General features: G+C 40.1%; 1 protein-coding gene across 2 annotated transcripts in view; it reads right to left on the bottom strand.

Annotated features, from left to right (window-relative positions):
- CPD (carboxypeptidase D) overlaps window positions 1–21,252 on the bottom strand; it is a 71,973-nt gene extending 50,721 nt beyond the window's left edge. For both annotated transcript variants that reach the window (XR_008201078.1, XM_052658923.1), the window contains exons 1-2: window positions 20,507–21,252; window positions 16,767–17,014 (exon numbers count right to left, since the gene is read on the bottom strand). Coding sequence is in view for 1 of the 2 variants with exons in the window: in XM_052658923.1 (XP_052514883.1) it covers window positions 16,767–17,014; window positions 20,507–21,252 (994 nt within the window). In the remaining variant the exon portion in view is untranslated. The remainder of the gene's footprint in view (window positions 1–16,766; window positions 17,015–20,506) is intronic.
- Window positions 21,253–22,805: the final 1,553 nt, after the last annotated feature.

The raw sequence follows: 22,805 nt of genomic DNA, 5'->3' as shown, positions 1-22,805 counted from the left end.
CAGCTTTAGGTGATTATGAATAAAACTGTGCCTAAGACTTAACATGGACAAATTATTTCATGTCTTTTGGGTAAATACCTAGGAGAGGTGTAGCTGGATCATGTGATAAGCGAAAATTTTATTTCACAAGAAACTGTTCAGCTGTTTTCCAAAGTGGTTGTACTGTTTCACATTCCCACATCAAGGTATGAATGTTCCAGTTGCTCCACACCCTTAGCTAACAAGTTGCTCAAGCAACTGGTCAGCCTTTTGTAGTTTTAAGCATCCTGGCAGGTGGATAGTGCTATCTCATGGTGGTTCCAACCTGTATTTCCCTGACAACTAATGACAGTTAACACCCTAAGGTATCTTTATTTGTGATCTATTTGGGGAGACCTTGGAAGTGACTGTAGACAGGACAGAGATCAAAAAAGGGATCCTATAAAGTTTTCTATGAATTCCTGGGCTCAACTGTGAATTGCACATGTGAGGGTCTGACCCTGAACAGCATACCAAAGTCACTGAGAACTGATCTACACAGCAGACCACTGCTCCCTGGGAGGTACTCGCACAGGACAGGTCTGAACAGGCAGGACAGAGGTGTTGAAAACTGAATTGACATTGGAATCACAGCCTACTGAAGGCAAGCAAAAACTTGCAACTGAACCTAAGTGGGTCATTCACTACCAGAATGAATAAACAAAAAGTTACCATTTTTATAGGGTTTAAACAAGGCTCCAATCTTTTATGATTCAAAATGTCTAGAATATAATCCAAATTATTTGACATTTAAAGAACCAGTCAAATGTCAACAGCTTGCAAGGAAAAAATAATGCATACCAACTCCAAGATGACCCAGGTATGGGAATTATCAGACTAACCTTAAAGTAATTATTATAGCCAGGTAAATATTAAAGAGGTAAGATTAAACAGTCTTGAAATGAAATAAAAGAAACAAACAGAAGAAGTTAAAAAAATAGATTTCAGAAGTAAAAAATATAACCAAATTTTAAAATTTACTGGATGAGTTCAACAAAAGAATAGAAATGACAAAGGGGAGTCAATTTGAAGACAAATAAATAGAAATTACCTAATCTGAACAACAGAAAAAAAAAAAGTAAAAGAACAGAGTTTTAGGGACAGTATCAAAATGTCGAATATTCTTGTTACTAGAGTTTCAAAAGGGGAGGAAAAAAGAGTGCCATGCTGGAAAAAAAAAAAGCTGAAGAAACAATGGCTGAAAACTTCCCAAATCTGGCAAAAGACAAAAACTTATATTTCAAGAAGCTTGCTGCTGCTAAGTCACTTCGGTCGTGTCCGACTCTGTGCGACCCCATAGACGGCAGCCCACCAGGCTCCCCTGTCCCTGGGGTTCTCCAGGCAAGAACACTGGAGTGGGTTGCTATTTCCTTCTCCAAATCTCAAACAGGAGAAATTCACATCTAGATACATCACAGTCAAACTACTGAAATCCAAAGACAATGGGAACAATCTTGAAAGTCCTCCGTGAAAAATGATACATTTGTATAGGAAGACAATTTAAATGACTGTGAATTTCTCATCAGAAGCCTTGAAGGCCAGAAGGCAATGACATACACACACACAAATTTTTTTTAAAGAATAGTCAATCCAGAACCCAGAGTTTTATGTCCAAGGAAAATATCCTTTAGGACTACGAAGGCAGAAATAGATATTGTCTGTGGTGGAAAGCTAAAAGAATCCCCCACAGGCAGATCTGTTTTAAAAGAAATGCTAAAGAAGGTTTTCTGGGTAGAAGAGAAATGATAGCAGAGAAAACCTTGAACTTCAGGAATGAAAGAAGAGAAATGGCAAATATTTGGATAAATATAATAAACTATGTTTTCCTCTTAAGTTTTCAAAACTATGTATATCAGTTGAAAGCAAAATGTATAACACTGTCTGGTGGGAGTATAGATATAATACATAAACCACAACTGCAACATTGAGTGGGGGAAAATAAAGGGTATGGTGGTACGATTTGTATGTTCTTCTTGAGGTGGTAAAATATTACTTCTAGGTAGAACTGTAAAAAATTATGTAAACTGTAATTCCCAGAGCAACCCCCAAAATAAACTTTACAAAGAAATACAGTAAAAAATACTATAGTTAAAATTATATAATAAACATCCATACAATACAATGGAAGGCAGGAAAGAGGAAACAAAGGAATAAGAAACAGAGGGACAAAAAGAAAAATAATTAAAAAGTAAAGCTTGATCCAAACATATCAACAATTACATTCAGTGTGAATGATGCAAATACACCAACTAAAAAAAACTGTCAAACTGAATAAAAAAACAAGTCCCAACTATATGCTCACTTTAAATAGAATGGTATGGTTAAGTTAACACAATGGAAAAAATATACAATGCAAACATAAATCAAAAGAAAGATGGAATGGCTATATTAAGATTAAAGTAGACTTCTGAGCAAGGAAAAGTACCAGATAGAAGGAGGGATAATTATTGTTCAGTCACTAAATCATGTCTGACTCTTTGTGACCCCACGGACTATAGCACGCCAGGCTCCTCTATACACAGGGATTTCTAGGCAAGAAGACTGGAATGGGTTGCCATTTCCTTCTCCAAGGGATCTGCCCAAATCAGGGATTGAACCCGTATCTTCTGAACTGGCAGGAGGATTCCTTACCATTGAGCCACCAGGGAAACCCTAGGAGGGATAGTACATAATGCCAAAAGAGTCAATTCACCAAGACAATATAACAATCCTAAATGTGACATCTAACAACGGAACTTCAAAACACACGAAACAAAAACTGATAGTACTAAAGGAAGAGATGAGCCAATCTACAGTTACAGTTGTGGACTTCAATAGTCCTCTCTCAGTAGTCAACAGAACAAGTAGACAGAAAATCAGCAACAGATACATAAGAACTGAAAAAGTGTCACTTAACCAGCTCTAAATGACACTTATAGTAGATCCTACCCAACCACAGCAGAAAACATTCAAGTACATGTGGAACATTTAAACAGACCGTATCCTGAGTCATAAAACAAACTTAATAAATTTAAAAGAAATTTTTCAAAATACGTTATTTGACATGATGGAATTCAATAGAAATCAATAACAGAAAACTATCTACAAAATACCTTTCTCTCAATGAAACCTCATAAAAATTAAGCACATTTCCTCTGAGTCTATAATAATGAGCCATCCCCAAGAGGTAATTTGTGAGCCGTGATATATATCTTAATCTATCTCTTTAGAACCCTACAGGAGTCAACGTCAGAAAAGAAGCAAACTTTTAGTTTGCAAAACAAAAATGACAAAACTCTCTTACCTTCAGAACATCAAAAAGTCTTTATTCACCAACTTCAAGCTTTAGTTTAAGGGATGCAAGGATTCTTCAATATCCGCAAATCAATCAATGTAATTCACCACATTAACAAATTGAAAAATAAAAACCATATGATTATCTCAATAGATGCAGAGAAGGCCTTTGACAAAATTCAACATCCATTTATGATAAAAACTCTCCAGAAAGCAGGAATAGAAGGAACATACCTCAACATAATAAAAGCTACATATGACAAACCCACAGCAAACATTATCCTCAATGGTGAAAAATTGAAAGCATTTCCCCTGAAGTCAGGAACAAGACAAGGGTGTCCACTTTCACCACTACTATTCAACATAGTTCTGGAAGTTTTGGCCACAGCAATCAGAGCAGAAAAAGAAATAAAAGGAATCCAAATTGGAAAAGAAGAAGTAAAACTCTCACTGTTTGCAGATGACATGATCCTCTACATGGAAAACCCTAAAGACTCCACCAGAAAATTACTAGAGCTCATCAATGAATACAGTAAAGTTGCAGGATATAAAATCAACACTCAGAAATCCCTTGCATTCCTATACACTAATAATGAGAAAGTAGAAAAAGAAATTAAGGAAACAATTCCATTCACCATTGCAACGAAAAGAATAAAATACTTAGGAATATATCTACCCAAAGAAACTAAAGACCTATATATAGAAAACACTGATGAAAGAAATCAAAGAGGACACTAATAGATGGAGAATATACCATGTTCATGGATCAGAAGAATCAATATAGTGAAAATGAGTATACTACCCAAAGCAATTTACAAATTCAATGCAATCCCTATCAAGCTACCAGCCATATTTTTCACAGAACTAGAACAAATAATTTCAAGATTTGTATGGAAATACAAAAAACCTCGAATTGCCAAAGCAATCTTGAGAAATAAGAATGGAACTGGAGGAATCAACTTGCCTGACTTCAGGCTCTACTACAAAGCCACAGTCATCAAAACAGTATGGTACTGGCACAAAGACAGACATATAGATCAATGGAACAAAACAGAAAGCCCAGAGATAAATCCACACACATATGGACACCTTATCTTTGACAAAGGAGGCAAGAATATACAATGGAGTAAAGACAATCTCTTTAACAAGTGGTGCTGGGAAAACTGGTCAACCACTTGTAAAAGAATGAAACTAGATCACTTTCTAAGACTGCACACAAAAATAAACTCAAAATGGATTAAAGATCTAAATGTAAGACCAGAAACTATAAAACTCCTAGAGGAGAACATAGGCAAAACACTCTCAGACATAAATCACAGCAGGATCCTCTATGATCCACCTCCCAGAATTCTGGAAATAAAAGCAAAAATAAACAAATGGGATCTAATCAAAATTAAAAGCTTCTGCACAACAAAGGAAAATATAAGCAAGGTGAAAAGACAGCCTTCGGAATGGGAGAAAATAATAGCAAATGAAGCAACTGACAAACAACTAATCTCAAAAATATACAAGCAACTTATGCAGCTCAATTCCAGAAAAATAAACGACCCAATCAAAAAATGGGCCAAAGAACTAAATAGACATTTCTCCAAAGAAGACATACGGATGGCTAACAAACACATGAAAAGATGCTCAACATCACTCATTATCAGAGAAATGCAAATCAAAACCACAATGAGGTACCACTTCACACCAGTCAGAATGGCTGCGATCCAAAAATCTGCAAGCAATAAATGCTGGAGAGGGTGTGGAGAAAAGGGAACCCTCCTACACTCTTGGTGGGAATGCAAACTAGTACAGCCACTATGGAGAACAGTGTGGAGATTCCTTAAAAAATTGCAAACAGAACTACCTTATGACCCAGCAATCCCACTGCTGGGCATACACACGGAGGAAACCAGAATTGAAAGAGACACATGTACCCCAATGTTCATCGCAGCACTGTTTATAATAGCCAGGACATGGAAACAACCTAGATGTCCATCAGCAGATGAATGGATAAGAAAGCTGTGGTACATATACACAATGGAGTATTACTCAGCCGTTAGAAAGAATTCATTTGAATCAGTTCTGATGAGATGGATGAAACTGGAGCCGATTATAGAGGGAAGTAAGCCAGAAAGAAAAACACCAATACAGTATACTAACACATATATATGGAATTTAGAAAGATGGCAACGACGACCCTATATGCAAGACAGGAAAAAAGACACAGCTGTGTATAACGGACTTTGGGACTCAGAGGGAGAGGGAGAGGGTGGGATGATTTGGGAGAATGGCATTCTATCATGTATACTATCATATAAGAATTGAATTGCCAGTCTGTGTCTGACGCAGGATACAGCATGCTTGGGGCTGGTGCATGGGGATGACCCACAGAGATGTTATGGGGAGGGAGGTGGGAGGGGGGTTCATGTTTGGGAACACATGTAAGAATTAAAGATTTTAAAATTAAAAAAAATAAAAAACTAATAAAAATAAAAATAAAAAGAACAACTGGAAAAAAAAACTCATCTAAAAAGCTGAAAACAAGTGGAGATATTAACATGAATAATTTAAGAATTTTTGCGAGATGCCACAAATAGGCATTATTTGCCATCTGTGTTAAACTTCACATAATTTTTCCAATACTAAATATCAAAAACTGCATAGTAAGTAACCTTAGCTAAGTAGCTAGTTCAGATTCACTGTCTTTTTTTTTTTTTCCCTTAACAGAAAACCTACATATACAAAATTCACTGTCACAGAGAACACTGATCTGCAGATACGCCTGACATTACTGACTGCTGCAGCTACTGTCAGATTCAGTTAATACATTTGTTTATTTTTTAAGCTGATATGTTGTATGACTCAACACAGACTAAAGGACAAAATGTCAGATACCAGAACATTATCTTTATCCAGTAAAAGAAAAATGTTATTTTGGGAATGAAACACACACCACAGGCATCCTTAAAGCAATAAAGCACTTTACTAATAGTATAAAGGATCTGTTATTTATCCTACTTATTAACAATCATAAATAAGCAAGTCTCTAACACCCACTAGTCTTTAAAGGGGCTAGCTAAACTAACGACCTTCAATCTTTTTATTCATAGGAAAATAACTGAGAAATCATTCAATACCACATATTTTAAAGTTGGTATCTAAAAGATTTGATTTTAAATTTAAATAGTTTCTAACAATGTGATTTCTTGCATAATGCCGATTTATTTTTTATTTTTTTATCTTTTGGCTGTGCTGCACAGCATATGAGATCTTAGTTTCCTGACCAGGGATAGAACCTGTGCCCCCTGAATCGGCAGTTCAGTGTTTTAACCATTAGATCACCAGGGAAGCCCTAATTTTTTTTTTTTTTTAATTTTTTTAGGTGGCGCGAAATAGAATACTATAGAGTTTGATTCCCAGAATCAACTTTAAAAATTTGTATGAACACTCTTCTTCAACAGGAGGAATTTTACGCTTCCTTTTTCTTCTTGAACTTTTATTCCATTCCATTTGCTCTACAGATTGCTACTCAAATGGGATATACTTTTATGCTTGAAAGTCCTTTATTGATGACCCTATAATACTTCAATCTATAATAATACATATGTATGCATGTTTAAATTTTGATTAATTTCTATTAATTAAATTCTATTTCCTTAATGCCTTATTACATTTTTTAATTCTAGATTGAATTAGCACAATAACTACTGGTATATAATTTACCAATAAAGGCATAGTTTTATTACAGATTTTGATAAATAAACCTAAATAATAATTACTAAAAATATATCTTTTAATGAGATGTTTGAGTGATGCTTTTATGATACCATTAATCACCAAATTGTCCCTTCTGTTTCTGGTGCACTGGAAGTTTGTAAAACTTAAATCTATAGTGTGATTCAGATGGACAGAAAAGTATGACTTTCTTCAGTCAAGTGGGAGAAGAGGATGTAAGATTGACTCTCCACTGCCAGCATCTTTCTCAGGCAGACCAGTATTAAGAACAGGTATGGAAGAGCTGGAATTTTATTTCCTTAAAGTTATCCAAACGAACTGTTCTCTTCCTTCTCCCCAAATATACCCAGTTTGAAAACTACTGATTTAGACTATTTCCTCTACTCCCAAGGGGAACTGGCAAAGAAAGACAAAAGGTTACATTTTGCTTTTAAGCCTACCTACCAACCCAGTTTTCTATGCTCAGAAAAAATTGAATGCAATGTACAGTTACCCTATGTTTTCATTCCTTTACCAATACTAAAGAAGAAAAGTGTAACCATTAGGAGTCTGTCCAGCACTACAACAAATTGTGATCAATACTAACTGTATGGGGGGCTAAATCAAAGGCTCTCTTCATACTCATTCAATTCCTTCAATCCATTTGTCTCACACTAACCTTCATATGCTTTAAGATGCTCAGTTCATCGTTTTCATATCATGGAACCAATCCCTATTACTGTTTTCACTAGAGAAGTCTAGCTTTAAGGAGATGGAGGGTATTTAAATAAATTCAATCATTCATTCAAATAACTCCCTCTAATGCCTCATGCAGAAAGTCAATGTAAAAAAATACAACCAATGTTACAATGTTGAGACTTAAACAGAGCAAGTATTTTTTTAATTTGTCTTCAGCAGGCCAGCTATAAAGTATCAAACTGTATGATACAAGAACCTCATAAATCTTTTACAGAAAAAAAAATGCAATGTATTCTTTTTTCATTAGGAAAAGTATTTTAGAATGTGTAAATATAAGCAATTTCTATTCTATATTTAAATTTGGAGCTTACTGTTATTTCTTTAATAAAACTACTTCACAGGATCATGAGCAGTTCTCGTAATTTTTACTTTTGTGAACAACTTATTTACAGATAGTGAGTTATTAAATGAAAATTTTGCACTCCTTGAGATATTTTTAAAAGCTAATGAGCATGATGGTCATACAAAATTTTAAGTGAAAGATCTAGGTCAAATGAATGGAAAAAATAGAGAGCCCTTGAAAAAAATTTCCCATATTCCTGGTCTTTAAATTCCAGTTTGCTTTGACCAAATTGTACCTGAACTTGGTCTTTGTATTCTGAACAACTTATCTTATGAAAATCTATTTCCTTCACCACTCCCACTGAATATATATTTGCTAATGATATGATTCTACAAAGTTAAAGTACACAGTCTTGAATCTGTTTTCAGTTTTGTCTAACTTGGCCAACACTTTATCTCACATAATTCTTTGAGTGCATTTTCCTTTTTTAAGATTTTTTTAAAAATATAAATGTATTTATTTTAATTGGAGGCTAATTACTTTACAATATTGTAGTGGTTTTGCCATATATTGACATGAATTCGCCATGGGTATACATGTGTTCCCCATCCTGAACCCCCCTCCCACTACCCTCCCCATAGCATCCCTCCCCATAGCATCCCTCCCCATAGCATCCCTCTGGGTCATCTCAGTGCACCAGCCCCGAGCACCCTGTATCATGCATCGAACCTGGACTGGCTGGGAGGGATTGGAGGCAGGAGGAGAAGGGGACGACAGAGGATGAGATGGCTGGATGGCATCACTGACTCAATGGATGTGAGTCTGAGTGAACTCCGGGAGTTGGTATGGACAGGGAGGCCTGGCGTGCTGTGATTCATGGGGTCGCAAAGAGTCGTACATGACTGAGCGACTGAACTGAACTAATGATAATATACATGTTTCAATGCCATTCTCCCAAGTCATCCCACCCTCGCCCTCGCCCACAGAGTCCAAAAGACTGTTCTATACATCTGTGTCTCTTTTGCTATCTCGCATACAGGGTTATCGTTACCATCTTTCTAAATTCCATATATATGGGTTAGTATACTGTATTGGTGTTTTTCTTTCTGGCCTACTTCACTCTGTATAATCGGCTCCAGTTTCATCCACCTCATTAGAACTGATTCAAATGTTTTCTTTTTAATAGCTGAGTAAGATTTTTTTTAATTTAAAAAACATTTATTGGGTAATGGTACTTATTTTTAGTTACAGAATTTACTCAGTAAAGTGAGGGCAGGAACAAATTGTTGTGTTCCTTTGTCATTCTGAAAGCAATTCATTTTCTGATCTTTTAATCCACTTCGTCCTGTTTGGTCTTGTCTGTTTCTGGCCAAGCTTCCAGAGGCAGGCCAGGAAACATGGAGGACAGAGGCTGCATGGGGAACACTGGGGGCAAGATGGCTCTGACAGCAAGGGCTGGGTGGGGTAGCTGGGGGGGCAAGGGGCTAGTGAGCCTGTGGCTGGATGGACTGGGGCCAGAAGGGCTGCTGCATGAGCAATGGAAAGTTTGGCTGGTGCTGTTGGGTTGGATTCATGGAGTGTTGGCCAGGGACTGGCACCATTGGTTGCCGGGGGAACACGGGCTGTTGAGTTGACACCACAGTGATGTGATGAGGCTACAGGGTGAGATTCTGGGGAGTCTACTGGGACATTACAGGAATGATTTGGTGGTACAGCCAACTACCCATGGGTTATTAACCATAGGAAGGTTATGGGTGTCTTATCATGTTCTGACCATTTCAGAGGAGTAGCACTTCAGAGCTGAAGTAATACAACCAGGGTGTCCAGGATGAGGTGGTAGCTTTTATAGGGAGAGGGAAAGGAAAAGAAGAAGAATGAGGGAGGGGAAGGCAAGAGGGATAGGAAGAAGGGAGAGCAAAAAGGGGAGAGAAAGAGAGACAGTGTTTTGTTTTTTTTTAAGTACTTTCTCATTTTCTACCATCTATGTTTTAAAAAAATAAAAACACATCTAAGTTTTAGACATTGTATCTGAAGATTTAGGGGCCACATCCTAAAGTGGTATTTAGCATTTGGTTCTCAACCTTCATGAAAGTCTATTACTACATTACAAAATATACAAGCACGCTGTTCCTAAAGGTGAGATTTTTTCATATGAGGCTATATTTCAGTTTGCTAAAGCAAACTGGTGACTCAAACAGAAGCAAATATCCTGTTTGAGTATCATTTTACATCTTTGCTTTCCTTTTAAACAAGGTGCCACTCAGGTTAAAAGAGAGAGGAAAAAAGGAAGAGGTCCGATGTACAAAACCTCCTTAATGTACAAAATCAGGTAAGACCAAAAGTCCTTTACTAATGCACATTTGATTATCGAAAGTATTCTTAACATATGAACAGGGTGAGAATATCTAAACTGTTGGCATTCCTTAAAGAAAACATCCCAATACAAAATGCCAGAAGTATATTCACTTTGGAGATGAAAAAGCATCCATCTGTTCATATATATATATATATTTTTCCCAGTTGAATTTCTGGCTCCAAGCAATTAAATGATGCCAGGAAACAATATCAATTCAATTTTCAAAATCAAGTTCATGGACATATGCTTTCCACATGTCTCATAACTTCTAAACGTCTTTATCATCTTGACCTCTTTCCTAAGCCCCAGAGCCTATCTTCCGACTGTACATTAGGTACTTATAACTGGTACATCCAGTATCACCTCCAATTTCACTCTTCTTCCATCTAAAGAGAAAACACACACACACACACACACACACACTTCTTTCAAGTAGTTTTTTTTTTCCCATTTCCGTGATCATTCTTACTAATCCAGGCTCAAGGTCTCAAAGTTACGCCTTTCTCTGCCTAGATACTCTGTCCTACTGTCTCACTGTTAATTCTGCAACTCTTCTCACACAATTTCTCATGTATCTCATACTCCCTTTTCATTCCCATGGCATCCCTCTAGATAAAGCACTTATCTCCAAAAAAAAAAGATCTTATTCCAAATAACTGTAAAAACCTCCCCAGTCTCACTTCCTGTAGGACTTTTTCCCTGGTGATACATTTTGTATGAATAGCACCACACTGTCCTTATCAAGGGCTTCCCAGGTAATTCAGGTGGTAAAAAAATCTGCCTGCAATGCAGGAGACCCCAGTTTGATTCCTGGGTCGGGAAGTTCCCCTGGAGAAGGGACAGGCTACCTAGTCCAGTATTCCTGCGCTTCCCTGGTGGCTCAGACAATAAAGAATCCACCTGCAATGTGGAAGACCTGGGTTCAATCCCTGGGTTGGGAAGATTCCCTGGAGGGCATGGCACCTCACTCCAGTATTCTTGCCCAGAGAATCTCCATGGACAGAGGAGCCTGGCAGACTGTATACAGTCCATGGAATTGCAGAGTAGGACTCGGCTGAGTGACTAAGCACAGCAAGTCCTTATCAAAGAATTCACACTCTAGCAGAAGATACAAAAAACTAACAACAGAAGTAGATAAACATTTTACTGATGTTGAACAACAAGCTCTAGGAAGGCAACAGAGTGACAGTTACTGTAGCAAAGGTTTCAGAGGAGGTTACAGCTGAACTGGAGAAATGCATACCAGACAGACAGCAGCCCAGTACCTGAAGGTTCACATTTTTGGAGAAGGACAAGTAGTTCGGGGCTTCCCAGGTGGCTCAGTAGTAAAGAATCCACCTGTCGATGCAGGAGAGGCAAGAGAGGCAGGTTCAATCCCTAGGTCGGAAAGCTCTCCTGGTGTAGGAAATGGCAACTTGCCTGGGAAAATCCATGGACAGAGGAACCTGGTGGGCTACCAGTCCATGGGGCTGCAAAGAGCCAGACATGACTGAGCACAGCACAGCACAAGTCGTTCAGTGGTGGGTGAGAGGTAGGAGAGAAGGCTAGAGACGCGTACAAGGCTAGAAGGCTAAGTGTCAGACTGAAAAGCTCAGACTTGATCCTATTAAAATGTGAAATAAGCAAAGACATAAGAATGCTTTAAGTTCAGTATGTTTTAGTATATTTGTTTTTAATATATATACTTTAGAACAAAGTAACACAAAGCACTAACAGAAGTAGACACATCTACCTTAAGTGGGACCAATGATAAACTCCTTATCGTGTATACTTTGGATTATAAAAAGACTGCAGGAAAATTAAATGTGAGGACAGTATTTTGTACAAGTTCATTAGATCAGATTGGTTTATGTTATTTAAATCGTCTGTGTCCTTACTGATATTTTTGTCTTCATGATCTAAAAATTACTAAGAAAGGCATGTTTAAAATCTCCTACTGTAATTATGGATTTGTCTATTTCTTAAGACCAGATATTATATTTCTAGACTGTCCATTTGATTCTTTTTTATTTTATATAGATTCCAATTTTCTGATGACAGAAGAATTATAACATAATGCCCTGCTTAATGACACAGAAAATGCTACTCAAGAATAAGCTTTTCAAAAAAAAAAAAAGAATAAGCTTTTCAGTCCATTTTTGGACCAAATCTAACCTTGTATGCTGTTCAAAACAGCTTGGTTTTATTTCCCCCATGCTCCTTCCTTTGTCAGCAATCTACCTCAAGCCAAACATACCTCAATATTTAGAGCAGATTAGTGCTGCTCCGTCAGACCTCCACTTTATGCAGAGAATGGCTGCCCAAATGATCAAAGGAGTTTAAATTCACACACACATACATACACACACACCAAAACCTGAATTAGTTACAGACACATTATCTGGTCACATTTCATACCTCTCTTCTTTATATAGGTGGTTACTTGCCCTTTTAGAAATTCCTATCAGTTGAAAGAGGGCAATTCTTAAAGTTGACTGAAACTATAATTGAGTTTCATTAAGTTTCCTTTAGAATAAACACCCTAAACCATCAGAGGATTTTTTTTTATAAGGTCTTCAAAACCATGAAGAAAGAAAAGACTAAAGAATGGTAAACAAAAGGCATACAAATCAGCACATTGTGGTTTTTAAAAAAAATAGAAAGAGGACTGCTGCATGAATAGGTTGAGCTTAGGCTGTCACAATAACAGGCTTTAGCAGAAGACAAGACTATTCACAGGCCTTATTAGGATAGTCATTCCCTGGATGGAGCCTAAGGTTTGAGAGAAGCAGGACCACCCACGTAGGTAGCTAGATATACTGAATCAATCCTGGCAAGGAAGGTGAAGGTTCTGGGGGCCAAACTGCCTCACACCCCCACTACTAATGTACTTCCTCACCCCCAGGAGCAGGAACTGTTTGTTTTGTTCACACCGTGTCTTTAATACAGTATATAGGATGTGGCAAAGGCTCAGTAAATATCTGCTCGGTAAATAAATGATGCCCACATGTTATTTCACCACTAAAGCCTTGATTTCCTGTAAAGCAATAGAGCTGGACTAGATCAATACATTCATTTTCAGTTCTAAAAGTCTCTACTTCTTTGAGTTAGAATTTCTCAATACGTCACATAAAGTGTCAGTAAAGTTACTCCAGGACATCTGGGTTTGCATATATGCCTAGTCACAAGGTTTCACAACACCTTACTCACTACAGTCCAGTATAAGATAAACAACAAATTTGCCCTGTTGAAACTCCTGAAACAATATGTATGTTTCATGGGTACACATATATGTTGAAACTTACCAAACTATACACTTTAAATTTGTCCAGTTTATTGTATGTCCGTTACACCTTGATAAAGCTGTTAAAACACACACACACACTCACACTCTCAAGAAACTACTGAAACTGCTCAATATTGCTAAGGCAGTAAGAGACACAAGCTAGTTATTGTAGAAATAACATAAAATATGTCTGACCACCCAGCTAAAACAGGAGAGAAGTAGATGCTCACAAAAACAAGAATAGGGACTTCCCTGGTGGTCCAGTGGCTAAGACCCCAAGCTCCCAATACAAGGGGCTGGAGCCATTCCTGGCCAGGAAACTAGATCCCATGTGCTGCAATTAAGACTTAGTGCAGCCAAATAAATTATGTAAAAAAATAACGGCAGCAGCAAAACTGAGCTCCTTGAGATGCTGGAAGACTCAGAAAAACCTGTTGCCTGGCTTAACCAAATAATCTTACTTACTGTGAAGGAAACACACTTACTTTTTAAATAGTATCACATGTATTTATCTTCCTTAGTCAACTGTCAATTAGAAATTATTTTCTAACCTTTAACAACATTCTCCAAAAAGGAAAAATTAGTTTTAGTCCATTATTTTAGATAGGATCTCAAATAATGAAGTAATTTGACAACATCACAAAACCACTAGTTCAATAAATCTGGTTATAATAGCCAGGACATGGAAGCAACCTAGATGTCCATCAGCAGATGAATCGATAAGAAAGCTGTGGTACATATACACAATGGAGTATTACTCAGCCATTAAAAAGAATACATTTGAATCAGTTTTAATGAGGTGGATGAAACTGGAGCCGATTATACAGAGTGAAGTAAGCCAGAAAGAAAAACACCAATACAGTATACTAACCCATATATATGGAATTTAGAAAGATGGTAATGATAACCCTGTATGCGAGACAGCAAAAGAGACACAGATGTATAGAACAGTCTTTTGGACTCTGGGAGAGGGCGAGGGTGGGATGACTTCGGAGAATGGCATTGAAACATGTATAATATCATATGTGAAATGAATCGCCAGTCCAGGTTCAATGCATGATACAGGATGCTTGGGGCTGGTGCACTGGGATGACCCAGAGAGATGGTACAGGAAGGGAGGAGGGAGGGGGCTTCAGGATGGGGAACATGTGTATACCTGTGGCGGATTCATGTTGATGTATGGCAAAACCAATACAATACTGTAAAGTAATTAACCTCCAATTAAAATAAATAAATTTATATTTTAAAAAAAGGATTTTGCACCCTATTTTTTTTTAAAAAAGAAATCTGGTTTTATTAAGTATATTTGCTAAAGGGAATTCCCTAGCAATTCAGTGGCTAAGACTCCAAGTTTTCACTGTGGAGGGCGTAGGTTCAATCCCTGGTCAAAGAACTAAGACTCCGCAAGACCTACAGAGTCTTAAAAATAAACATATTAATATTTGCTAAAGACCGAAATGAAATTAAACATTAAAGTATATCCCTTATCTTTAAAATTTATTAATGGTTTTCAAACCACCTCTAATTGTTACAGGCAGAAAGTTTGGCTTCTATATATTTCATACCCCTTTCTAAATAGTTCAGCTCACTAGTTATATATAAGAAACATGGGTAGAAACTATAGGAGAATCAGAAAACTACAGAAAGTATCAAGTCCTGAAACTTGGTACTCAATTTGGGTATTCTTGGCTTGACATAAAAATTCAGAGTTATTCAGATATTTTAAAGAAGGCACATTAAGAGAAATGTCATAAGATACTTTATAATGTGGCTGACTGCCAATAAAAATAATAGGGTAAGTGAAAACCCAAGGCAGCAGTCCCCAACCTTTTTGACACCAGGTACCGGTCTTGTGGGAGACAATTTTTCCATGGAGGGTCGGGGGGATGGTTGTGGGATGATTCAAGCACAGTATGCTTATTGTGCATTTTTTTCTATTATTATTTTTATATCAACTCCATTTCAAATCATCAGGCATTAGATTTTGGAGGTTAAGGACTCTTGACCTAAGGCATTCACCATGGGTAGATTCTAAGAAGAGAAAAAAGTTTTACACTGATAACATTTTCATGGATTGACTGTTTCTTCTGATTACTCTTTATTAAATTGTCTAAGCCTGTGCATAAAAACAAAAAGTTGTCCTTCAAAGGATACCAAAAGTTTAAAAAGAACAACAGCTGTTTTTATAACACTTAAAGAGAAATGGTAAACAATTCAAGCTGACTGATTTTATGTGCCTCTTCGTGGGATCAGTGTAATGGTCTTGCTGGAAATTTGGACCTGAAAATCTTATCATGAAGAAATAGACAAATCTAGAATATGGGCTGTTCTGTGGGACAACTGGCCTGGACACTTCAAAAGATCCACCATCATTAAGAAAAGAGACTGTTAGCATGACTGTTTTAGATGGGGGAAACTGAAAAACACAAGAGGCGCATGCAAAATGCTGGAGCCTTGACTGCATCGGATCAGGAAGAAAAGGAGCTGTGTGGGGTATGTGGGGGGGTAACACAGGGAATCTGAGTTACATGCAAACAGATGTGGGGTGACACCACTGAGTTACTGTGGATTTCTCAACTACAATCATCTGAGAGAGAGAGAGAGAGAGAGAGAGAGAGAGAGAGAGTGTGTGTGTGTGTGTGTAGGGGAGAGGAGCAATATTTGTGGTAAGATAACTGTTGGTGAACTTAAATAAAGGATATACAGGTGTTCGGGCTTTCCTGGTGGCTCAGTGGTAAAGAATCTTCCTGCCAATGTAAGAGGTGTGGGTTCGATCCCTGGTCCAGGAAGAGCCCCTGGAGAAGAAAATGGTAACCCACTCCAGTATTCTTGCCTGGGAAATCCCAAGGACAGAGGAGCCTGGCGGGACAGAGGAGCCTGGCGGGCTACAGTCCACAGGGTCACAGAGAGTCTGACATGACTTAGTGACTGAACAAAACATACAAGTGTGTTCATGGAGTTTTCTTTCAATTTTACTGTGGGTTTGAAATTTTCAAGATTAAAAAAAATCATAATTCCTTGAAGTTTATTTGCTCTTTTCCACCCAGAGTATGCTCAGAAAAGTTAAATGAACAAGGAGGAAAATATAGCAAATTCAGGGCTTTACATACCTTCCACATCATACCAGTGTGCACCATTCGTGATCCCATCTTTAAAAGTTTCATCTTCATCTCCAGGACAATGAGGGGCACCAGTTTTCATTATGGGATGGTTTGAAGCATAGGCTTTTGCCAGATATCTAAATACTTCATCATCTGAAGTTTTGCTATAGACTCCAGTGGCCTTATGTTCTGGAGAATCATCAAAGGGATAGCTTGCTACCACCGAGCCACCATGCAGGTTTCCGGAAAGCACAAACCTTGGAAAATAAAAATCACACATCACTTTTTAAAAGGCACAGAAAACATATATTTTAAAATTCTACATCTTTTATCAACGAACTTAGATATTCCTCTTGAGACCTAGAAGACAATTCTACCAACAGTTATAATCTGACCAAACAACATAGAAGGAAAATGGAAAGAAAGCATTATCCATTCAACAAATTTCAAGCAGTTTTTACAATTCCTTAACTTCAAATGGCCACCTCATGCGAAGAGTTGATTCATTGGAAAAGACTCTGATGCTGGGAGGGATTGGGGGCAGGAGGAGAAGGGGACGTCAGAGGATGAGATGGCTGGATGGCATCACTGACTCAATGGACGTGAGTCTGAGTGAACTCCGGGAGTTGGTGATGGACAGGGAGGCCTGGCGTGCTGCAATTCAAGGGGTCGCAAAGAGTCGGACACGACTGAGCGACCGAACTGAACTGAAGTGAAATTCAAATAACTTTAAAGAATTTTCCAATCATTGAAAAAACATCGCTTAATAACACAGTAGAAATTAATGTTTTAGGAGATGTCTTATTCAGGGACCTCGATTAGGTTGAATATGAACTTGCCAATATTCAACCATGTTTTGACCTACAAAAATGACAATTTCATAGAGTTCAATCTAATTTGTGTACTTCATAATGTGTCAATCTCATAGAAAGTGTGGCTTACATAAATAAATATTTGTTGAATACACGAGTTGGGTTAATAAGTTTCATGCTTTTTATATTACTGTCCAGAGAGAATTTTTGAGATTCGGAGACAAATAAATTAAAACAGGATGTGTTTTGCCTCATTCCAGTTTCACAATACACTAAACTCGCATTTTCGAGAGAGACACCATAGTTGAGAAGATTGGTGGTGGGGCTGGGGGAGAGACCTGACACAGTGATTTGCTTTCAGAGAAAAACAATACGGAACATTGTATCACTGTAAAAGCAGCTCTCTTTTTAGGACCAAGGTTTGGTTGGGCCATTAAAAAATAAACTGACATGAAGATAAGGCTGCTTCTATAAAAAGAAACATTTTAATTTTTGTTATGTTTTTTACTTTTAAGTGAACCCACTTACAATCCAGTCACATTTATAGATACAGAAATACTGAAGAACTCCTTTTATGGTAAAAGCTAAAGGCAAAAACATGCTGCAGCCCTATTTATACATTTTCCACTCATGTAACAGCTCAACCTGTTTCTATGGCTGGAGATTAAACACTTTTTGCAATTGAAATTGGATTTTTTGCTTCTGCCTTTTTGTCAGTGAAAGAAACTGACCTACAGAAATTCTAAAGGGGGTTGATCTATAACATTTTATATGCTTGAAAGAGAATTAAGTCTATGATATGTTTAATTTGAAAAGTTAAATATGATTAGTACCTCCCAGAGGACGTCAAACAATAAAAATTACTTATAACACAGAATCTGTCCTCAGAAGATGGAAATGAGCTGATAAAGACAGTGAATAAATACCAGAACAGACTATGAAAAAAGTCAAGTTTAATAACTAATATAATTACAGTTAGCACAATTCCAGACACCAGAGGAGAAGACCATTTGGTGTCGTGGCAATAGCAGAGGCTCCGAATCCAGGCAAATATGGGTAAGAGCATTTTGTTTCCCTCACTACTAACATGGTCACGTAAAGTTGCTGCCTCTAAATCCATTGAACCCTAGTTTTTCTCTCACCTGTAAAATGGGGATTAATGCTACCTGCTTCCCAGGGTGGTTACGAGAATTAAATAAGGTAATACACGTACCATGTCTTCCCAGAAAGTGTATGTGAAGTTAATGCCTCCCAGGGATTAATGCCTACTCCTCTCAGAAGGATTAAAGTGAAAGGTGGGGAGAGAAAACGAATATAGAATTGTCCTAATGTCCATGACTTTTTCAAGGTCTGCTACATACTGAATCTTGTAGAAGAGATGATTCTAAGTCCCACAGGAAAACACCTGAGTTCATTATTGCTTTTATTTGTCACTTAGAAATCTTCAGATCAAGACAGAAAGCTTAATTGCTCCACAAACCTATGTCCTTGTTCTTCGGTCACTAAATTGTGTCCCACTCTTCTGCAACCCCATGGGCTGTAGCCCAGGCTCCTTCCCTCCATGGGATTTTCCAGGCAGGAATACTGGAGTGGGTAGCCATTCCCTTCTCCAGGGGATCGTCCCCACCCAGGGATCGAACCCATGTCTCCTGCATTGGCAGGCAGATTTTTACCGCTGAGCCACCAAGGAAATCCTCTACAAGTCTTAGGAAGACACAAAAAAAGAGGATATGTTGGCAAAGCCAATAGCTGAGAAAGGGAAGAGGTGCCTGGTCACTTTGGACATGATTCCGTAAGTTCCCTCTTCCTCTATCCCTCTCCTCCTTTTTGCCGAAAATCCTACGCATCTCTTAAGACTCAAGTTCTCCCTCTTTCACAGAGATGACCCCTATTATAGCAGCCCACACATATTTTGTCAGTAGGAGCAATTCCCGTAAAGCTTAACTGGGTACATAAACACATCTCCTCTATATTTAGCATAGTCCCATGTCATACACCTATTTCTTGAGGTCCTCATGCTTCTTTTAATATTTCAAATCCCACGTGGCACTTACTAACACCTAAGGTGTGTTTGTGTGTGTTGTGTATAAGTGTGACAATTAGCCACTGGACTCTGGTCCACTAATAATGTGCATAGATGGAATCAGAAACCTTTCAGAGTCTAAAATGAGGCTGCTCCCAGGTGAAGGTTCCAGATCTGGAGGAGTTCTCTGGCCAGCCATGTCTATAGGCTCCATAGCTGAGTCAGAAGCAAAGACTGGAAGAGAATCAGTTTTTATCAAATAACCAAGATAAAGACCCCACGGGTGTCATCTGTAGGCTACACGCTCCCTGCAGGGCTCAGAACACTGACTAAATGCCTGAGTCCAGTTCCAGCTACTTCCGTAATATGTAAATGATTTTCATACTGTGTAAATTATTTGCAATCTGACTCTCGATTTCCCCCACATGCAAAAGAAGAATGAGAATGCTGCCTGTCTCATCAGGTTGTGTCCAACATAAACTGAGATCATGCAGTCCACGGGGCTTTAGCACAGTGCCTGTAGTCACGACAGCCGCAATTTTGTCAGTTTATCTATAAAATAAGCGAGCTGACCGAGGTCATCCTGAAGGTCTCTTCCATCGCTTATTCTACTGTCCTGTGAGAACAGGGACCAGAAAGCCATAAAGGAGTCTCCCCTCCAGCCAAACGGCGGCTCTCCGCATTCTTTGAATAAATGACATCCTCCAGGCAGCGCTTCTCCGACAATTATCTTGAGGACAGAGGCTAAGCGGCCTGGGCCCTAGTTCCCCTTATGGGGTGTCGCCCTCCGCCCTGTCTACTCCAGTCCCTTAGGCCTGCGAGCACTGTTTGAACGCCTGCGGAGTGAGGGACCCAGCCTGTGCCCCGGAGGGATGCGTGGATGGGGAGGTGGGTGGAGGGAGGGCGGTACTCACTTGTTTCTGCGGATCCACTCGATCAGGGCGCGCACCTCGGGCACGTCGTCCAGGGACGGGGGCTCGCCAGTGCTGAACTGGTCGGGGAAGCTGCGGTTGAGGTCGCGGCCGCGGCTGTTGTCGCGGCCGCTGGCCCCGGGAGGGCCGCTGTCGCCGAGGCCGCAGTCACCCTCGCGGGCGCGCTCAAAGCCGTCGGGGTTGAGGCTGGGCAGCACGTACACGTCGGTGGTGTTGAGCAGGCGGACCAGGCGCGGATCCCCGCGGCGGTAGCCGGCCGCCAGCTCGCGAGCCAGGTAGACGAGCACCTGGCGCGACACGGTCTCGTCCCCGTGCATGTTGCCCACCAGCTTCACCTGCGGCCGGCCAGGCAGGAGCGGCCCCGCCGCGTCGGGCCCCGGGTCGCCGTCAGGAGGCGGTGGCCCCAGGCCGGCCGTGAGGCGCAGCACCCACAGCGGCCGGCCCTCCACCGAGCTGCCGATGCTGAAGAGGCGGGCCAGCCCCGGGGGCCCCGCGGCCGCCGCCTCCCTCAGCGCCGAGCCCAGCTCCTCTTCGTGGTAGTAGCGGTCAAACTGGCCCTCGTCCTCCTCGGCGCCCGCGCTGGTCGTCGTCGTCGTGGTCGCCTCCGCCTTCTTGATGTGCGCGGCCCGGGCCGGGCTCCGCAGCAGCTGCAGCAGCAGCAGTAGACACAGCAGCAGCGGGAGGCGCCCGGGCCGCCAGGGCGGCCGCGCGTCCCAGCCACTCGCCATCTTCCAGCAGCTCCGCTAACCCCGGCTCCGTTCCCCCGGCTCCGCGCTCCGGGAGGCCGGGGCCCGCCGGATCCCCTCCGCTCCTAGCAACCCCATCCCGCCCTCCGGCCGCAGCCAATGGTGGGCGGGCCTGCCGCCGCGTCACTCCGTGGGCGGGGCCGTCCTTAAAGCCGCAGATTCCCCCCCGGGCGTGCCTTCCTCCTATCTGGGTAGAGTTTGGTCACTCTCCTCTTCGGTCAGGGTTCCTGTCTCTCTCTCTCTCCCTCCTCCCAGTTTCCTTTTCTGCTTTTGCTCCGCTTCTCCTCTACTCGCTCATTCTCTTTTTTATGGGTTATCCCTTCATTGTCACCCCTTTTCCTCTGACTACTATCACCGGCTTCCTTCCCATCTTTGTTGCAGCTTTCCCCAGCTGCGCTTTAACGCTTAGAACCGAGAATAGAAAGAATCAAAAGGTTCGAAAAGAATCAAAGAACTTGAAAAAACCCCTCAAAGGTTCGAAAGAATCTACCTTAGAAGAGACAGAAGACGTCGCAGCCCTTCCCACCGTGCACCCTTCCCATCGGACAGGGTCTGCGTTAACTTGAGCCCAGCGCCCCGCCAGTCAGCGTTTGAAGGGACTGGGTCATTTGGAGTGGCAGAGGGTTCACTACCTCTTTTCCAGTTTTTAGTCATTATGTTGAAAGAAGATGTCTCCTTTATGTCTAGTGAAAATCTTCTATGTAATAGGCTCTCTTTGTGTTGATGGATTTATTTCCTCGGTGTTACCCCAGTTTATTTCACTGCCACGGGTTCCAGTGTGGGCTGGTCTCAGCCCTGTAGGCGAATTCATTTCATGGTTCACTTGCCCACCTTTCACACTTCTCCTGACCGAGTTACTTGTTTAACTGTGGCCTTAGAGTGACATTTCAAAAGCAGTAGGTATGACATTTCTGGAAACATTTGCTTGGTGAGAATAATTCCAAAATGCCTTAAAGCTGGCAAATACAATGTGTTACCATCTAGAGAAGAGGTCTTTAAACTGGTCTTTAAAGTAGGCTTACATCACTTTAGCTTGAAGAAGCACAAAACCTCCTAATTCTTTTATCAAGTGTGAAATTTTACCCATCAAAGAACATAATTGCAATAACGATTGTAGTTCCTTCTTTCAAAGCCAGGCGTTTCCAGGCTCCTTTCTTGAACTATGATTGAACCCTAATGTGAATAGTAGAGTTAGTTGGTTATGTATCAAGTATTTATTGAGCAACTATTGTGTGCCACAGCTATGGTGCTGGGAAGCAGTTCACTCTGCTCAGAGACTGGATACAGTTTGTAGTAAGTTTATAATTAGGGATGTAGGAAACTTCATTCAACCCAAGGAGGGAGGAGCACAGGAGGAGAGAAATTAGGAGAGGAAGTGGGTAGGTATTCTGGGCAGAAGGAGGAGCAAACACTGAAAACTTATGAGCAAATACTGCACATCCTAGGAACTGCATACAGGTCAGGATTGTGAAGGAGCTCATGGGTATGGAGGACACAAACCAGAGAAGCAGAATCAGAACTCAGACAGCTTCACA

Source organism: Budorcas taxicolor, chromosome 19, assembly GCF_023091745.1.
Source record: "Budorcas taxicolor isolate Tak-1 chromosome 19, Takin1.1, whole genome shotgun sequence".
Lineage (NCBI taxonomy): Eukaryota > Metazoa > Chordata > Mammalia > Artiodactyla > Bovidae > Budorcas > Budorcas taxicolor.
The sequence above is the reverse complement of the archived record's forward strand: the minus strand, read 5'-3'. Positions and strand labels throughout refer to the sequence as shown.